General features: G+C 36.8%; 1 protein-coding gene across 5 annotated transcripts in view; it reads right to left on the bottom strand.

Annotated features, from left to right (window-relative positions):
• The window catches only part of CACNA2D3 (calcium voltage-gated channel auxiliary subunit alpha2delta 3), a 385,680-nt gene that overhangs the window by 22,519 nt on the left and 344,234 nt on the right, over window positions 1–18,927 (bottom strand). For 4 of the 5 annotated variants that reach the window (XM_015641179.3, XM_015641181.3, XM_015641180.3 and 1 more), the window contains 5 exons: window positions 18,048–18,092; window positions 14,702–14,764; window positions 12,098–12,168; window positions 3,716–3,791; window positions 285–337 (listed from right to left, as the gene is read on the bottom strand). In XM_015641179.3, coding sequence (XP_015496665.1) covers window positions 285–337; window positions 3,716–3,791; window positions 12,098–12,168; window positions 14,702–14,764; window positions 18,048–18,092 — 308 coding nt within the window. Of the gene's footprint in view, window positions 1–284; window positions 338–3,715; window positions 3,792–5,267; window positions 5,314–12,097; window positions 12,169–14,701; window positions 14,765–18,047; window positions 18,093–18,927 lie in introns of those variants that run through there. The other variant, XR_001523933.2, reaches the window with a different exon arrangement.

Here is an 18,927-nt window from a genome sequence, read left to right as displayed (position 1 = left end):
TTGGGTTGTGTGTTGTGATCTGCTAAACAAAGACATGCAGATATAAGTGAAGACCATGAATACAATAAAAGTGAAACTGCAGTTATACAGTCAAAATTTTCTCAGATTTAAAAAAAAAAAAATTGGAAAAAAAAAGATTGACAAATATTATTATGTTTAAAATCATGTAATAAAAGCAGCACAATGCATGTAAAATGGAAAAGGTACAAATATTAATATTCAAAAGTAAAAATATTTAGTGATTCATAGAAATATTCGTTATATTCTTGATGAAATCTACTTACAGAACAAGTTCAGTCATAATCCACTTTACTGCAGCAAAGAAGGCATTATAAGGCTGAAGAGAAGCAACTCATTTAATATAAAGGCAAAACATGCAGCATTTATGTCTTAACTGAACTCTTCATGTAAAAACAATGCTTTGGACATTCAAATGCATGTGGAGCATAAAACCCCCCTTTTTAATGATCAAGAAATATTATTATATTGATTATAAAATGTATAGTAACGAATTTCCTTCATAGCATACTTGGCCATATGCACAGATTATCGGTGGGAAAAGGAAAGTTTTTGCAAATGATTCTTAAATCTTTAACCTCTAGGGGTTCCTATTTCCCAGGCTATTGCTGGAGGAACAGCTTGGGTAGATAATATGAGCTTTTCTTAGGCTGCAGTTCACAGATTTGCCTCTCTATAATGCAAATCTCTATTCATTACCTCAGCCTCATTAGGCTCAGAAAAGCTTCTGAAGTCTGAATTTACCTAAATGTTTATCTGACATTTGACAGTCCAGTTGTAAGCACTTTAAGAAGTTTTTTCCCTCCTCCTCCTGTTTTTCTGGATCATAAAAAATACAGCAAATCCTTTGAAAATCCTCTGTTTACAGTATTTCTAATACATTCTGAATATTTCGTTTTTGAAAAGACTATTAATAGGATTAATCTTTCATGAAAGAAAGCCAGGCAGAAAAGTCAGCTTCCAGAAATTTGGAATTTCTCCTTGTCTCCCTCATCTTTGTTAAGATGTCCTAGTTGCATAAAATTCTGCAGACTCTTTTAGATAAAACAGAGCATTTTAACAAATAGAAATCATAATGGCAGAACTCCTCAGATCTCTAAAATCATGTTTAACCACCCCAAATCAGCACTCACTGAAGCAATGCTGTTTGGCAGAGCAGTAACAGGACATCTAAAATTTTCAGGGGTCACAGAGAAAGTTTCTGTGCAGGGCTGAGGACTCACAGATCCAAAGAACTCACTTAGTGCCATGTCTGAGACAAGAAAGATTTTCACCTGTGAAACCCTGTCTTATAGGAAATGATAAAAACTACAAGACTTTCCTGGAGATGAAAGAAAAGAAAATATCATCCCTGTGGGACATCTTATTAATTTTGATTCCAAATCAGAAAACCTGAAATTTCAGGACCAGGTAATTCAATTTTCTGTATACTTTTGTTTTCATAATGCCAAATTTAGTGTAAAACAATGTATTCGTTATTACTTATGAAGAACACTTATTTAGTGTAAAATACACCATGTGTTTTAGTAACTCTTTTAATATTAGAAATTAATTAAAATTTAAAACCCCAATGTATCTGAAAAATTCATTAATTTCTACAGAAAATGAAAAAATATTTTGTTTTGAAATTCCAGTGGAAAAAACTGTCATTTCAATGATATAAATACATTCTCATGAAATGTGATTTTACTCAAAAGCCTTTTCCACTCACAGATTGTTCCTTCAAAAACTGCAACAAAAACTGCAGGAATTACATTCTTTCTACATATTTAAACCAACACTGAGAGCCAAAGTAATTTAGTTCTGTGGCTCCATGGCACCACTACATTTGCAACAAGGTGGTTCTACGGAGAAACATGTAGGTCTTGGACCAATTAAAACAAAAGTTCACATAACACAGTGTCTGGACAGCTGTTAAGAAGCAATACTATTAAAGAAATGGACAAGGAGATCTCTAAATCTAATCCATCCCTAATTTATCATCTCACTCCCACAGTCTAAAAGGCTGGAGTGGAGTTTCTGATGCCTCTTCTCCTTGCCTGTGCTGTTTAGAACAGGAACTTCTCATGGAGTTTCCATCTTGTCCCTGTCTCTGTTCCTGTATTTATAAAACCATAATTCTCAAAAGGAAGGATAAACTTTTGTGAACAAACCTTTTACTTAAGCAGAAATTATACTGGATACTGCCTAATAACCTGATAAGTAAAAAACTGGGCACAAAACAAGAAACATGAGGAATCAGCCCTACCTGTCCTTAATGCAAACTTCCTTTATACTTTTTCAATAGTCATGGTTGATAGGAGTGACTGAATCAACAGGAAAATAATAACCTAAAACTCTGTTCATCTTTCATACTGAGGATCACCAAAACTCACTTGAGGTTTAAAGAGCTTAACTATCTTTAAATAAAAAAAATCTTTGACATGTCTCAGTGCATCCCAAAACAGATGCAGGGTTTTATTTTCCTGAATATCCTGGACAAAATTTGGAATAATAAAAAAATATCTTTTGGAATAGAGCCCACTTTTTAAGGGATAATGCTTCAGCTCTACATGCTGAGTGCTTAGGCAAACCGGACTGAAGCCCCAAGTCTTTGGACAGAGGGCTTTTGTTAAGAGTTGTAATATATTTTAAGATTTTTCATGCAAATGTGTTTCACAGCACCCTGTTCTATTTCACTAATAATTTAAATCTCATTGCAGTCTAGTTTTGATGATGTGGAGATGGTCTTTTTTGGGCTCAGACCTTAGTGAATAACAAACTGATAAATGCCATAAGTCCAGGCATATGAAAAACAGTCATGTAAATATGTAAATGAAAACATCCCCAAAAGAACAAAATTATTAAGGGGTTATTTTTTTTCCTAGATAGATCTATATTTTTCTAGTTAGAAGTGCACTTAGAAATGCTATCAGTCAACTTTTCTTGACTGGCAAAATTGCCAGTGTTTTATGGCTGTTCACTTAAGAATTTTTTCATGCTATTACTGTCATCTACTTGTGAAAATGGTTCCTTTTTTGTATGTAAAACCTCTATCTAACACCTGATCAGTTCTGATAGATCATTGTAGCAATCAGTGAATGGTTACAAAGCATCCTTGGGATTATTACCCAGACATAGGATTTAGCAATAAAGTGCTGCTTTGGCAAGACCCAGATTGTCTCTAATCAAGCCTAGCAGAAGGACAGGATTTGTACACAAATTGCAACACAAGGGTTTAAATGCATTGAAATTCTACTTTAAAAGACATGTTTAAATACTAAGCAAAAGCAATTGCTAAAATCACTGACTTGCATGCCTTGTCAATGAACCATTCCTTTTGTATAAAAAAAAAGACAACTCAATTTTTAATTTGAATTACGTGTTTATGTACAGAAAAGGCATATGTGATTCCAGTCCCCCAGACAAAACACAATCTACTGCCAAATTTACAAATTCCTAAGAAGGCAGATTCATATTGTGCAAAAAACATTCTGACAGAACCTCAGAAATGATGGCCCAGCATTAAAATGAACTTGAAAAATCGGAACACTTTGCATTAGTTTGTAATGAAGCACCCTTTGTATGCTCTGGGATAAACACGAGAGCTATAAGCATTCCAAATCAAAAGAACAGTCTTAGAATGACCATGAGATATTTGCAACAATTTTCTTTGATGATTGCATGGAAAGATGCTGATAGGATGAGCTGTACTTACGTCCAGTAAGCTACGGGCACTGTCGCTACTCTCTTTGTTTGTCCTACACATGGCCTGGTAGTCATAAAGTGTAATTCTACAGGGAAGAACAGAAAACTGCTTGACTAAAAGAAGAAAACACAGTGGAATAAAGATGATGATATGGAACATTCTGCTCACAAAGTGGACAGGGAAATAAAAATTGTAACAGCAGGGTGGGGGAAAAAGGGAATGGGATCATTAAAATACAGGTTACAGGAAAGAGTGAAAGAAATGCTGTGAAAACTTTGTAAGGATTTTAGCAGACTACAGAACAAAGCAAAAGCATAACTGGGGAGGAACCAGAGAAGATCCACAGAGAGTGTAACACACAATGGCATAAACAATGTGGGGAGGAGGAGAATACACATCCAACACAATGCTTAAACAACTGGTTCTGGACGCAGGTCAGCACATTTAGCCCCAGAAAGTGAAAGAGCCTATGCATTTGAGAGGCTTCTCACAACACACAACTCAAACTTCAGTTTCTACAGTCCCAGCATCTCAGTGCACAACTGCTTTGTAATGTGGCATTGCTTCTGAAGCTCCCTGAAGGAGACAGAGGTGGAATTTCAGTGCATTGACAGTACAGATATTTGAAGCAGTATGGGTTTACCTTTGCTTCTTTTCACAAGGCAAAATATCCCAGGTATCTGTTGTAATCAAGTCATGCTAGAAGCCTCCTCAGATGCATAATAAACAGGGAAATTTACTTATGCTTGCAATTTTACTTATCATCAAAACACTTCAGAGATCTAAATGCAAAATCCAGAACTCAGAGCTAGTACATGGAATTATTGTGATTATTTCTCTAAATCTGTCTGTCCATAGAACAATCAATTAACTTTATCCATCCACATAAACAAAACATTTAAAATCTGTAGCAGATGTAAGGAATCTTTAGCTGATAATTTGCAACAAGTGTAAATATATAGAACTCACTATTGTTAATTGAACATTTCCATTTGACTTTTGCATCATCAGAGGGACGAGGGAACACAACTGGACAGAGATGGTTAATAGAGGTATGAGATGGGACTTCAATGTTTTGCAATGTGTGCCTTGCTTCTAAATGAAGAGGAAAGAAGAGCACACAAATTCAGCTACAGAGAGGTTGTCCCAGAAGCTGCCAAAACCAGGTCATGAAATGCATTCAGCATCACCACGAGGCATCCTGCACTGCATGCCATGAAACCTTGCAACCTGTACCAATAAAATGTTGTATTCCATTGTGGTAAAGGGTATATTTTTGGGGTTTTTTTCTGATCTAATTTTGTGACAGCAATCATCACTAAAACTTCTATATTATGTCTATTATTTCTTCCTAGCTTACAAACAAAATCTCTAATATATCGGATGTCGCAGCTTCAGCTAAACATTTAGCACGTGGTCATACTGCTTACATTGTTGTTTTTCTCTTATGTTGAGCATAGAAATGCCTAGGAAGCCATTGTTTTGTGGACTGGCAGAGAGAGGCACATGGGAGACAAACGCATAACTAGAGACCTAAACATGGTGTGAGTCGAACACTGACCATCCTTGGCAGAATCCCGCCCACAGCCAGATCCGCGCACCCAGATCTGCCAAGACAAACAGAGCAGTACACGGTGTAAGCTGTGCTGCCTCTGTGGCATGCAGAAATACACCACTTCCCCTAGCTTTTCCCTTCCTTCTTTTTCATCCTTTAACCATGGTCAGGATCCAGCCCCTGGGTAGGAATTTCTAAAGCTCAGCCTTTCCAGCCTTGGACTATTTTATTCCTCAGGATCCGAGCATGGTGTTGTTGTGTGTGCACTTGGACCACCCAGTGATGGAGGCAAGAGATAAATGCATAGAAAAGGGCAGTTTAGAGATGTTAATGTGCTCTCTGCAGAGTATCAAGAAATTCTGTATGGATGAAAGAGTCACATCCTGCTTTATTTAATATCTAGCCTTAGAAGCAGAATACATTGTTTTGTCTATATTCATTGTAAATGTTTTTTCAATATATTTATTAAGTTTGGTAACTGTTCCATGTTTAAAAGTGAATCAATGTCTCAGCTTTCAGTTTCACACAGCAGAACTTCCTGGTCAAACAGTGGACTCCATTATTCTGCTAAGCAGTGTTAATCAAATACTATTATAATACTATTACATATATACTTGTGTAGATACATATATGCACTATTATACTATTCTATATAGAATATATATACTATTATAATGTCATGTGAAAGATCTATTATAATTTGAATTTAATTTTTGATGTTGTTAAAAGCCTTTCCCCCCTCAGTATTTGAACTTCTATTGCATTTATGTAATTATTGCATTCTGATAGACTCAATAGTTTCTTTAAATGCTCAAAGATAAAAATGCATTAAAAGACTGAAATGTTTACTCCCACAAATAAACAGAAATATATTTAATACTTCACCCCAACATGCTAGGTTATATTTTTTGTAGGTTGTGTTATTTTATTGTCGGGAGTATTCAGCAATCTAAGAATGTGCTATGATTAAGAAAAAGAAAACCAATAAATAAATCCAGTTAAAGCACTCTTCATTTAACAGGGAAATAATTAATAAATTTTAGAGTGATGGCAGAAAGGAAGAGTTTTCATAAGCAACCTCAAAATCATGTGGAACACTATAGAACTTGGAAAGGCAGATATCATCTCTGGAATATATTGGTTTTAGTTAGTTTAGTTTAGTTTAAGTAAATATATTTGAGTTTTCTAGTGTAAAGGTTCTGGTTCAGGAAAAAATGAGAAATCAGCTAATGTATCCAGGTTTAAAAAAAGGAAAAATAAAAAACAAAAGGAGCAAATGTTTAGAAAGGTACATAGTTTTCTGAAAAAAGCCTGGAATGAGTTTTTGGGTTTAATGCATTGCAGTCTCAAAGTGGGCTGTTCAACACCTAGCTCAAAGTTTCTAAAGATGATTCACACTATTATAGCACAGGATGTGCAAAATATATCAGTGAAAGCATTACTGCAAAATGTTCTTAAAAGACCTGATTGTTTTGTGCTAGAAACAAATAAGAATTGTGTAACACACTTCAAAGATCAGTGGGTGAAGCTGATAGCCACGCTGAAATCTGAACACTGCAACATATTGAACCAGTTCTTGATTCTCTGTCACTACGAACGTTATTATATTGGTTCCAAGGCATTTGCAATTTCAAATCCAGTTGTTTTGGTTTTATTCTTATAAATGTAATATGAAAGCAAAAGCCTTCCAGCCCTATTCTATATAAAAGGTATTAGAGCATTTGTAGTCAAAGCGTTGCCCAAGATGCTGCAGTGTTTCTGTGTTCAGGTGTCATTTCCAGGGTGTTGTTTCCCTGCTAAAATCTCTCTGGGATTTTAGAAAATAGACTTTCTTCTCACTCAGAAAGATTTAACACATTGTTACTGAAGAAAGGCTTCCAGATCACCCTTTCTGAAGTGACTGTATTTCAGCTTTAAGTAGCTGTTTGCAGCTGACCATATCCTGTCCCGCTGACCATGGTCAGGGAACATAACTTCTAAGCCCATCTGTGTGCCAAGTCCATGCTCTGCATCACAGCACCTCCCAAGGGAGCTCTGCTCTTAATACAGAGGACATTCCTGAGACTTCCTGACACCACCACACTGTCAACTTCCACGCCTGAAGTCCCAGACCGATTGTGTTCAGCATCAGCTATTTAGCACAACAAAATGTATATAGTCAGTTTATGTAACTTCAGGGGCCAAACACATCTTAGTGAAAACCCCTTTATTGTCAATTTCCTGATACAGTAAATTCCACTCTCCTACTTTGCAATGTACTTACAATTGAGTACAAATCTGGTTCAAGAAAATTAAACTTCCAAGACCTACAGCAGCACAGGATATATTGGCAGATGTACTCTCTATTGCTTTCAGCCAGGTTTTCATCACAGACATGGATTTCTACTTGGTAGTATAAAATACCACCACTGACAATTGTAGCAGCTGAAAGGTCTTCAATGCATAGAATTCCAAATGTTTTGTCAGCAGTTCAAGATTTGGTGGGTTTCAGATAATGTGTAGGAATAATAAGCTTTTTACCATGGAAGTAAATGTCAAGTCTACAGGAAAAGAAAATATGCTCTAAAGAGCTGGGCAAAGGAAGCCAATAACACAGAAGCCCTAATTATTGACACTATGCTTTCTTCAGTAATCCGTGGAAAAAATTAGTGGTGACTACAGCTCGCTTGTGGTGCAAAGGTGTTCATAACTCAGAGATAAAATGTGCAGCCTGTCTGACATTCTGGCAAGGAGGGGAAAGAGGGACGGTGTTGAACGGTGTGAGGAGCAAACCAGTTTCTAAGTCTAGAGAGGTTCCTGTGGGGAGATAACAGGACATTGTAGGAAACCCCAGACTGTTGCTGCTCTGCCTCTCATACCTGCACTGACAGATTGTTAGTGTCCAAAAGCTGCCAGAAGACCTTTCACCAAAATCAATGGAAAGATTAAAACTAAATTACAGCATTTTGACAGAACAAACTTGTCATCATCAATCTCTGCTTTTATTGCTCAGCTATTCCCAATTGCCAAGGTTCTCAATGAATAACCTGTATAAAAACTGCAACTCAACCTGTATTGACAGAATATGGAATGAGAACTCATTTATGTAACACATATGCCTGTGTTTCTCCTTAAGTGTATAAACTAATTCTGTACATGAATACACTGCATTAAAGGTAATATTTACAGAGACAAAGTCAAACAATGCCTAAAACTCAGACTAAAGACATTAATTTTAGATATCACATGAACAAAATATGAGCAGGAAACATACCCCACATCAATGTGGGAGTTTCAGTGTGCAGGTACCAAATTCACATTTAGTAAATGACAAAATAAAAAGTAAACCTTGTTGGTAATGACAATTTGTTCAATGCCAAGACTAACAACTGCAATTTGGAATGTTCCTTCAGTCCGATCTTCTCCAAAGCAAACGTGCAATTTGCCCAATTAATAGGCAGCTAAATCCATGAATGTAAAAATCCACATGAAAATGAACCCAAATTTTAAATGTGTCAGTTTAGCACAAAGAAAGAGAATGTCTTAATAAAATGCTTAAATATGTAATACTGGCTAAAACAGAAAAACATCCTTCATCTGGAGGCTGTGCTGCCTCAGTGAAAACTCTGTCCTGTTGTTAAGCAACTAGTTACTGATCTCATGATTTGACTTTAAGAATTTACTAAACCACTTTCTAGAAGAACAAAGTTCTGAATTTCTTTTATACTCATAACCTGAGGGCAAAACACTTGCTAGGTTTTGCTAATAAAGCAGATCAAGACAGATAGATGAAAGTGCCTCTGTGCATGTGGAGAGAACAGGTGAAGGATCTGCACTACAAGAAAAATTGGGAAACAAGAGAAGCTCTCAGAGCAACAAGAACTTGATAGGGGGAGCCTTAGCTCCTGGGAAAGCTGCATTTCAGGGGTGTGCCACTTCAGTCAGACATCCTGACAACTGATCAAATACCAATATTGCCAAACACCGAAATTACAAAATTACTAAATACCAAATATCAATGCGTAGACTCTTCTATGTAAGAGGACGCCTGGTGGAAAGAGAACTGTGAGAGGAAATGATGCAGCTTCCATATTTGTCATACAGAATTGCTTAGTTTTCCTCCTACTGGAAAGGGTGAAGGTGTTTTGAAGTCAAGAGATGTGTCATTTTCTCTTACAGGTTTATTATGTTTATTTCTTTAGGGATCTCATTGCTTTGATAGACTTTAATTTTCCTGATGTTAGTGTTGGTTTTTTAGATTTTCATGGTTTGAGCTGTTGAACTTTTTTTCACTGTTTTTATATAAACAAAGCGCTGAGAAAACCATAAAGAAACTTTTCTAAGTTATGTGAAGCAGATACTTTTCCATAAGCACATCCTAATTTATTTAATAATACATTTAAATCATATTTAAATTATTTAACTGTGTGCAATACTTAAGGTATAAGATAAACATAATTTTGCTAAATGAAATCATAGAGCATGTCACGTTGCTGTGCAGGCACTGATATAATTTTTCTCCCTAATTATAAACCCCATAAACTAAGAAAATATACATACATACATATGCACACTTTATTCAAAAGAAGTACTGAGTTTAAAGAAATTGAGGAGGGAAGGAGGTATTTAAGTTCACGTTAAAAAATAAACAGCGAACATAAAAATTGAATTTCATCCTGCTGCATGTTGAAAAGAAATACAGTCAGCAGCAAACAACCCCCTTTTGTTTGGCACTTCCATCTCAATCCTACAAAGCACTTCTATATCACTCCAAATGTGCAGTAGTTGGGAGATCAGACAAAGAGTTGTTTCATTCCTTTTGTGGCTGCAGAGCTGGCAGCTGGCAGGAATCATGAGGAGGGGGCAGGCGCTGGCACCGCCACTCAGCTCGCTGGGGACCCCCGGCCACGCCGCCCTGGAGCTGTCACCAAACCCTGCTGCAGGGGGATCCGGCTCCACAGAACCTTCTAAACCCACCCAAAAGGGAGCACCACCACCTCAAGTTATAAAATTCACCTGCTGGACTGCACATGCCACAGAAGAAGCAAATTGCAGGGAAGGATGGCTCTGGATATCATGGGAATGAAATGAACAGAGCGCGCTCTCTGCTTTGCCTCCGTGTAAGAGCAGAAATGACAATATAATGTCTGCAATGCCCACACTGTGCTCTCAGGGAAATGGTGCTGCTGACAGATCCTGCCACTGCACCAAGCATTCTTTTTCTTTTCTTCATATTTCATTTAAATAAATGTTGGAAAAGCAAAACACAATCCCCACCAAGACAAATTAATAATCTTAAAAATATTGTAAATGCATCTCACTATTTTTTGTAAGAAGCAGCAAATATTTCTTCTTCATATTGTTGGAATAATTTATTTAAAGGCCTTATCTAACACAGCTCAAACACAGTCTGGGGGTTTTTTTTGCTGCTGCTATCTGCTATGTGGGAAGTTGCTCACTTGCAATTACTCCACTTTGATTCTGTCTTTAACTGATTTGCAGTGGTCAGTTTATAATGGTTGAATAATTGGCTCATTGTATTTACATTTTCCTTGGTATGCAGCTCAGTTGCACTGACCTTATGTCTTTGTTATCTCTAGTAATGAAGTCAAAGCCCAGCAAAATCCCAACCAATGGTCCAGTCCAAAGATCCACCCAGTGCATTTTAGATGGAACTCTCAAGCTATGTTTTCTCAATGGTGGTACCCACCACTGCCAATCACCGAGCAGATGTTCTGACTGAAATGTTTGTTGGGCAGGACAACACAAACTGGGACAAGTTAAGGCATTATCCCTTAGTTTTGACATTAAATAAAATGCTTCATCTCTTGTACAAACAGATCCTTTCATTGCCAAATCCAGTCTATAAACAGGTATTACTTCACTTCCTTGTACAGCATTTGTTAAAAATGCAGTGCTAAATGTGAAAAAGTTGCCACCCTCAGAAATCTAGGATTGGGGATGATTCTATGAGTGCTAAATCCTCACATTTCAGGTCAGCACAGAAAACTTCTGCCTTTAAGGGAGCAGATTTACCAAGCAAGCCCACAAACCACCTGCTCAGAGAGCCTCTGTACACGCCCTCACAGGTTATAACTCAGTGATAGATGGCATCTGTGATATGTCTCTTTATTCATATTAGAAATATACAGGAAAATAAAAAGGAAAAGTATAAAAGCAGTTTTCTTGTGCTGTAAGAGGACAAAGGAGTACAGAACAGTTCTTAGACCATCTGAACAACTCTTAGACCAGGTGAAAGCCATGAAGACTCCAGTGATGAGTTACAGGTTAAAGGGAAATTTTATTCTTAATTCCTCAGAGTGAACAATTTATTTCAAGGGATAACATATAAAATCACTGTTAGTTTTTAATGTCATCATGACAGTGAGACTGGGTCCATAGTCACAACCATGTTAAAAGGTAAGTTAGCATGTGAATGGAAATGGATCACTGAGAGAACACATTTTTCCCTTCAATAGCAGGGCATTTTCAACTGTCTAGCTTTAGCAATCTCCAACTTTTTACAGGTCAAGATGATAACGTGGCATAAATGTTTTGCTTTAGAGCTGGTTAGAACTGCTCAATGGGGATATGGCCCAATCCCTTCTCCACCTGAGCCCAGTGGGAAGAGGAAAGGGACACAGGTTTAGCATTGTAGTCAAATAAACCATTCTTTCAATAGGAAACTCACTGTAGGCTGACTCCAGCACTCTCAATATTTGATGTGTATGGAATCAAATGACACTCAGGTTGTACAGAAAAGATGAGAATCCAGCCACACCGCCAGTCTTGCCTTTCTTTCACATGACTGATTTTTTGTTAAAACATTTTTTAAGAGATAAAATGTTAATTCTTACCTCTTAAAAGAGCCCATTGTTAGTAACTTGTTCATCACAGCCCCTTCAACCTCCCCAAAAAAGTAACCAGTCTGTAAGGGGAAAATGCAAGGAATTACCAAAAGCAAGGATGGAATTTAAACTGGCATATTCTAGGATTTGACGAGAGTGGCTTTGACAGTTACATAGACAGATTTTCAGGACTGCTGCTACATAAAACCTGAAGAGGACTTCCCAGTTATGGCAAGTTGTTGGGATTATATTATTTCCCCTGAGCAGATGTGAGAGCTTAAACAATATATTGAGGTACATTATATAACATCTAATATCAAAAATAAAAGCCTTCCAAACCTAAAGCTTGTAAAGAAAACACACTAATCTGATCACAAACTCTTGTGATTAAAATGTTGCTCAAAAAAGATATAAACAGGTTGTGAGAGGATTTCATAAACAGTCATTAAAAAACATTGTTTATAATTCCTGTATGACCTGTTTAAGGAGCTGGAACAGTACATTTCATCAATCCTATAAATTTTAACTCCATTCAGAGTCATTTCATACTTAAAACCACTCAGCTTGATGAATTACTCATTTTGTCCCTATTCAGTACTTGTGGACTAATAAAAATAAATCTCTGTTGAGAAAACAAACATTGCTGCGATGAATTTGGTCTGTAGGATGGAAGTGACTCCGTCATCTGCAGCCATTCATGTGACAGTGGAAAATCTTGCAAGTACAGCACTTTTCTACCTTGGGAAGACCTGTTTTATTTTAGAGCCTCAACTCCCAGGAGGATTGGATATTTCTCTTCATTGTTTAAAGGGAAAAAATCCCACAATTTATGAGGGGGAAAGGGCACTACACTCTCAAATTGCAGGGATTCCATAGGTTTTGTACGAACTAAACCCCAATTCCATTACAAGGAACTTAGCTGACCTCAAGTATGCACCTGGGAGTTTGCAGGCAGAAAAGTTACAGCCCTAGCTATAAAAAGGCATTCCTCCACCTAAATGGCAAGTATTGCCTTCTTCTTTTTTTTTTTTTTTTTTCTTTCCTCAGGGGAATCTTGGAACACTTTCCAAAACATATGGGTATGTAAAGTCTCCTAGAAACACAAGGAACATGACTAAAAATACCAGCTTCAATAGCCTTGGCTGACTGATGAAGAAAGATTACCCTAATGATTGGAGAGGCAGGCAACGTCAAGAAACTCCAAACCATAAATGCCTCATATGACCTTAGATAGTAATAAACCTGATTTGTCAAGTTGTGCACCAATCTTATGAAGACATTTCAGTGACAGTTCTCTCCACAAAAGCTCCCTTTGTAAATGCCAGCTCTCCCCCAAAAGCAGCCTCACCCAGGTTATCACTGGTTTTTTAATACATCAGGATTTAGTTGCAATTCAGGAGAATTATTCTGCCCCACAAACCTGATTCTGGGAGCAGTTCAGGTCATGTTTGGAAAGCTGATAGAAAAACAGTGCTGAAGCAACCCCAGATAGGTCAGGAACTGATAAGGCATCATTCCACTTCTCCACCCCTTCTCTATTCAGAATAGCCTGTATACACATTTTATATATATAAAACAGACATACACTAATGAAATCTGATTATAAATTTACATAAACATAGAGACTTCTCTGCTGTCCCTCTTAGACTTAGATTGATGTAACTAATAAAACAGGTCAGAATCCATTCCCAGCCTATTTCTGGTGCAACAGTTGTCCAGACTATTCACAGGAATATGTAATGGCTTTTATCAGGTGACTATCAAAAGAAACATCTCTTCCTAATAATTATTGGCCATAGCCAGCTATGAGCTGACAAATCACTGACACAAGTCACAGCTATGCACCTGTAAATTGTAACAACAAAAGGGGAAATAGACATGTTTTAAGTGTATGAAGATCATTCAATAATGAGTGTATTTCTTAGGTCATGCTCATTGGAACAACTTTAATTCAGCTGAGGGCTAATAGGAGTGTGGCTATTCCTGTTCACAATCCCAACACATAAAAACAATTCAACTTCAGACAATTCTCGTGTGACTGCAGCACCAGCCCAGCAGTTTTCAGGCAAAAGTTAATGAGAATGGTGATGGTCACAAGGTTTGCAGGATTGAGCAAAACATTCTGTGATTCTGTGATAATCATATTTCTTGTCCTCTCCATTGAAAGCTGAGTGCTTAGTTTTAATCCTTCAATGACTTTAATCCACTTCAGAAAACAAACTCCTCAGCCAACAGCTCTGTAAAACCTCATTATCTTAAGTTTGAATGTAAAAGCTCTGTGTCCTTCCCCCGCCTTCCCAATCTTTCCTTGTGACAAAAATGGCACGGGGATTTTTTTTTTTCTTGGAGTAAAAGCCTCTTACAGAAGACAGACACTTCTGCAGTGTGAGAGAAAGGTCTTTTAAGAGAACATTTATGAGTTTAAGAACAGACCCTGCTCCAATGGGAGACAGAAACTGAGCTCCTGTGAGAAAAAAACTTACATTCTTTGTAGAAGGATTTTTTTTTTATCTGTTACAATTCTTTACCATTTTCAGATTGTGGCCTACTTAAAAAAAGTAATTTTAGATTAATATGTTACACGAGAAAACTCAAAAAAAATCTTACACTTACCTGTTGATAGTCTTCAGACACTAAAATAAATCCATTGTTATCTATTAGGTAACAGTTGATTGTCTGAAAAATAACAAAATATTATTTAAAATTTTGATTTTAGGGCATAGCAATAAGTTAGTTACATACTTCAATTCTAATTCAATTGTAAATGGGTAAAACCTTCAGGTTGTTATAAGATTTTACATAAATTCAAAATGAGTGTAGTCTTGGTTATGGGGTATTACCCAATTTCATCTTTTTGCTTCTTTTCCATGCAAAACAAAATGAAGATGTGTACAGAATGGGTGGATATAAGATAATTACAAGCAAACATAAACCCCAAAATTTTTATAATTCATTCTTGAATGTTTTCCTTGCAACAAAGTTTGCAAAGGCACAGAACTTCAGTGTTCCTGATGGCTGCTCCTGTATTTGGAGAAAAACATCAGCACAATGTCATTACCCTAACGATGTATTAATGAAAACACAGTGTCAGCCTGCAGAACCAACAGGGGACCAGGTAATATTTTTTAATTTGTTCATTGGGGGATGGGACCAGAAACTTCTGTAAAAGAGGCCCCACAGGTCTCCTAAAGCTTTTCAAATTGTATTTTTAATTGGGAACTGGGTTTAGAGGTAGGACTGTTAGCTTTCTGTAGGTCAGACGTCTGAACTGTATAAAACAAGGAAAATCAGTGCTTCCCTCCACACACACACATGCACCATTTTAACCTCACAGAATTACTTGCTACAGGCAAAGTTTTAATTACTGCACTTCAGAGTTTAAACATAAGGTTCAACTCAAACCCTGAAACCTTGATAGAACTCAGCTTCTCCTCAGTATTGCCAAATACCTATCTCAGTGTTAAATCTTTATTGTATTTCTATTGTTGGTCTAAATCAACAACATTTTTATCCTTGCTTATTGAATTTTCTATGATATTTGCATGAAAGGAAAAAATAAGAAGAATGGCTTTCAATACAGGAATCCTCCTGGCTTTGTTTTGAATTCAAAACCTTTCCTGCTGCAAATGGGCTGTACAGAAATATGACAAAATATGCTTTCTGCTGCATGCTGCACATCCAGCAAGGTCTCTGTGCTGATTTAGGGAGGAAAGCAGCCCCATGAAGTAGTAGCTGTGCAAGATGTGAAAATGCAGTCTGATATTTCCAGAGATGGTTAGATGCGCCTGAGTCTCATTCCAGCCACATATTATTACTGTTCTGTGGGGCCAAAGCAGAGAAATTTGCAGAAATGATAGCTTGGAGTGTTTAAAAAAAAGCAAAAGCTGAAATCAGGCAAAAGTTCAGAATGACCATCATTCCCTAATGCAAATGCAGGATATTCATTCTAATAGGAGAACCCCGGCTACAGACACCCCCAGTGACAGAAAACCTGTCAGAAAGGAAGTTGGAACAACTCAATTTCAACCTTTGATCTGCTAGAAAGCCCAAAGTTGGCAAATGCAATGTGAAAAGCTGATGATGCTGGCAAAGAACTGAGCAGAGTGACGCACTCAGAAGAGGCAGCTCCTTAACCTCGGTGGTGTGTGAAGGATGGAATTTCAGAAGCAGGCTCTAACAGCACAACACTGCTCTCCCCAAAGTCATCCAGAAACCTCCCACCCACTGGATGAGGAGAGGAGCTAAGTCAACACAGAGATCTTTTGAGGATACATATTTGCAGTCCTCATGCATGAAAGATTAATCTAAAGATACTGCTTTAGAAACAATATTTCTCCATAGTATAGAAAATAAATAAAAGAAGTCATGCTGGACAAAAAAAAAGTGTAGGCTCAATTTCATAGTTTATGGCTTATGTGCTGTTGGGAAAAGACTGGCTCGACTCAAGAATTAGTGGCCCTGTCTCAAATCTCTAAGATTTAGTTATTCTCTAGCACAGCTCAGAACTTTAAAAGATACTAATTTTTTAGCACTGTTATTGGAAACAGACATAATGCAATAAATAGAACATTGTGGAATATGAAGATAAGAGGGTTTCTATTTCAATCCATTTTAGAAATATTAACTAGGAAAAAAAATATTCATTCAGGACCGTTCATTCACCCATTGCCAGCAAGATAAACAACTTTCAGTATCACTACTGTGTTAAAGAAGCAGCTCGTAATTTAACTTTCACACGGACAAAGGGCAGAAGAATGCATTTACTCATTACTAGCAAATCTCAAACAGATTTCTGATACAAGATTTATGCATGGGGTAATAGCATTTGCATAGACTACAGCTGTGTGAAAGAGGTCTAATTCACAATGTTTCACAGGTATTGGAAGTGAACTAGGCTCAGGTTTGCCCAAAGGTTCAAGTTCAGTGAATTTCAGATTTCAAGGGGAACGTTCCATAGGTGGAGAGTCTCTGAGCTTGTAAAACTGTAGGCATGAAGTCCAGAATAAACACAGCAAGAATGTTAACTGAGGTCTGAGAACACATCTGAACTACAGTAACTTTGATCCAGTTCAAGTCCTCTATGTATTTTTCACAGCTCCAGTATACAATAACAGTAATGGAATGTAACATGGGTTAAGAAACCAGAAATGAAAAAGAAAGAAAACAGAACATTAAAATAAAATGTGAGGCATCAGGAAAACAAGAATAAATAAGCAAATTCAAAGCTCTCAAGAAAAAAAAAAGGTATTTTTAATTAATGGGTTTTCTCTATTTTAGGGTCAAAGGTATCACACACTCATCAATTGATTCACTTTAGTTTTAATTATTCTTATAATTAACATGTTATTACTGAATCATTAACATTTATTGACTATTGTGCCACTCAATTTGCATTAATTTCTTCATGTTTACTTTTAAATGCTTTAATTTATACTGTAAATGTTCAGCAGGTATTTTCTTGCCATTGAGAGAAGCTGTGAAAGTCAAGGGACTCACCAGAGGAGCTGTGATTTTTGTTTGAGTCCTACCAACAGTGTGTTTTGCCATTAAGGAAAAGTCTGGAATCTCTAAATCAGCAATGTTCACACTATTATTAAATCTCTACATATGGTTGTATGGTTCCTGCTGTGTCCAGCTGAAGACTTTAAAATGCTAGTGGTTTTCTTTCTTTCATCAACAATAAAGTAGTAAACAAATGCCTTAGCAGTGCTTCAAATTATTTCCCAAACTGGATTCACAAAGCAGAAATTATTGCAACACATGTTTGAGGTACTGGACTCAACCTTGTAATTCAGTGGGTGTCTGTAACAGGCATAACAAAAGTCTCAGTATCTAAAAAGTAAAATATTTACAAGGTGATAAAGACCATGATGTACAATGAGATGTTCAAATTAAATTCATCAATTGTATCTTCTACTGCAGTAGAGGTATACATGGAAAAAATCTGTTAAATACTTACTTCATCATCACAACTTATAGCACATCTGCCGTCGAGAGATGCACACTAAAGATGATATAAAAAAATCAGTGAAATATTTTCAATTTTTATTGGATGACTACAAAATAAAAAAAAAATATAAATTCATATGAGCAAAATTTTAAAGGAGTTGATATTGATTACATCTTTATCTAAATAAATTCTAAAAATGACCAGCAAACTTTTGAATCGTTCACCAAATGTGTTCTGTTCCTCTCTGCAGAGAAAGGGCTCATTCACACAGTAATTTCAGCTGCTTTAAACACCACAATCTCCTCCACACTCTAAATCTTTGAGACCATTCATAGATGAGAGAAGATTCTCCAGTAGGGGTGGGGCCAGGGTTTATTTTCTGCAACAGCACAGTTCCAATCGATTCTCAAACCGGGGATGACATCTCCTAATCTTTAGAAAGTACCTGATTATCCTCTCCAGTGAGTACAAATTCTATCCCTGAATGGTTCAGGTGAAGTTTATTGGACTCTGTGAGTACCAACCATCATTCAGGAATGTACTTTTGTCAATTAATCTGTGTGATCCTACAGTTCCTTAGAGAGAAAACCTACATGAGAAGTCGTGATTCTGCTATAGCTGGAAACAAATACCACACTTTTGGTTACTGCTTGCACTTTTTCTAGGGGAGAAAAACCACATGCCAGCAAAGTAACTCCTTATGTATTGGGTCCTGAAATTAATAAACTTCCTACTTGCTTCCAAAAATCAAGCAACTGCTCTCCATCTCTGAATTCTCCTTTTCCAAATGTAAAAACAGAACCAGTCTCCAAATACATTGTTTCTTTACAATAGTTTACTTGTGACAAGATCATTACTTCCACAGTTAAAAACCTGTTGCAAATTCAAT

Source organism: Parus major, chromosome 12 (assembly GCF_001522545.3).
Source record: "Parus major isolate Abel chromosome 12, Parus_major1.1, whole genome shotgun sequence".
NCBI lineage: Eukaryota > Metazoa > Chordata > Aves > Passeriformes > Paridae > Parus > Parus major.
The sequence above is the reverse complement of the archived record's forward strand: the minus strand, read 5'-3'. Positions and strand labels throughout refer to the sequence as shown.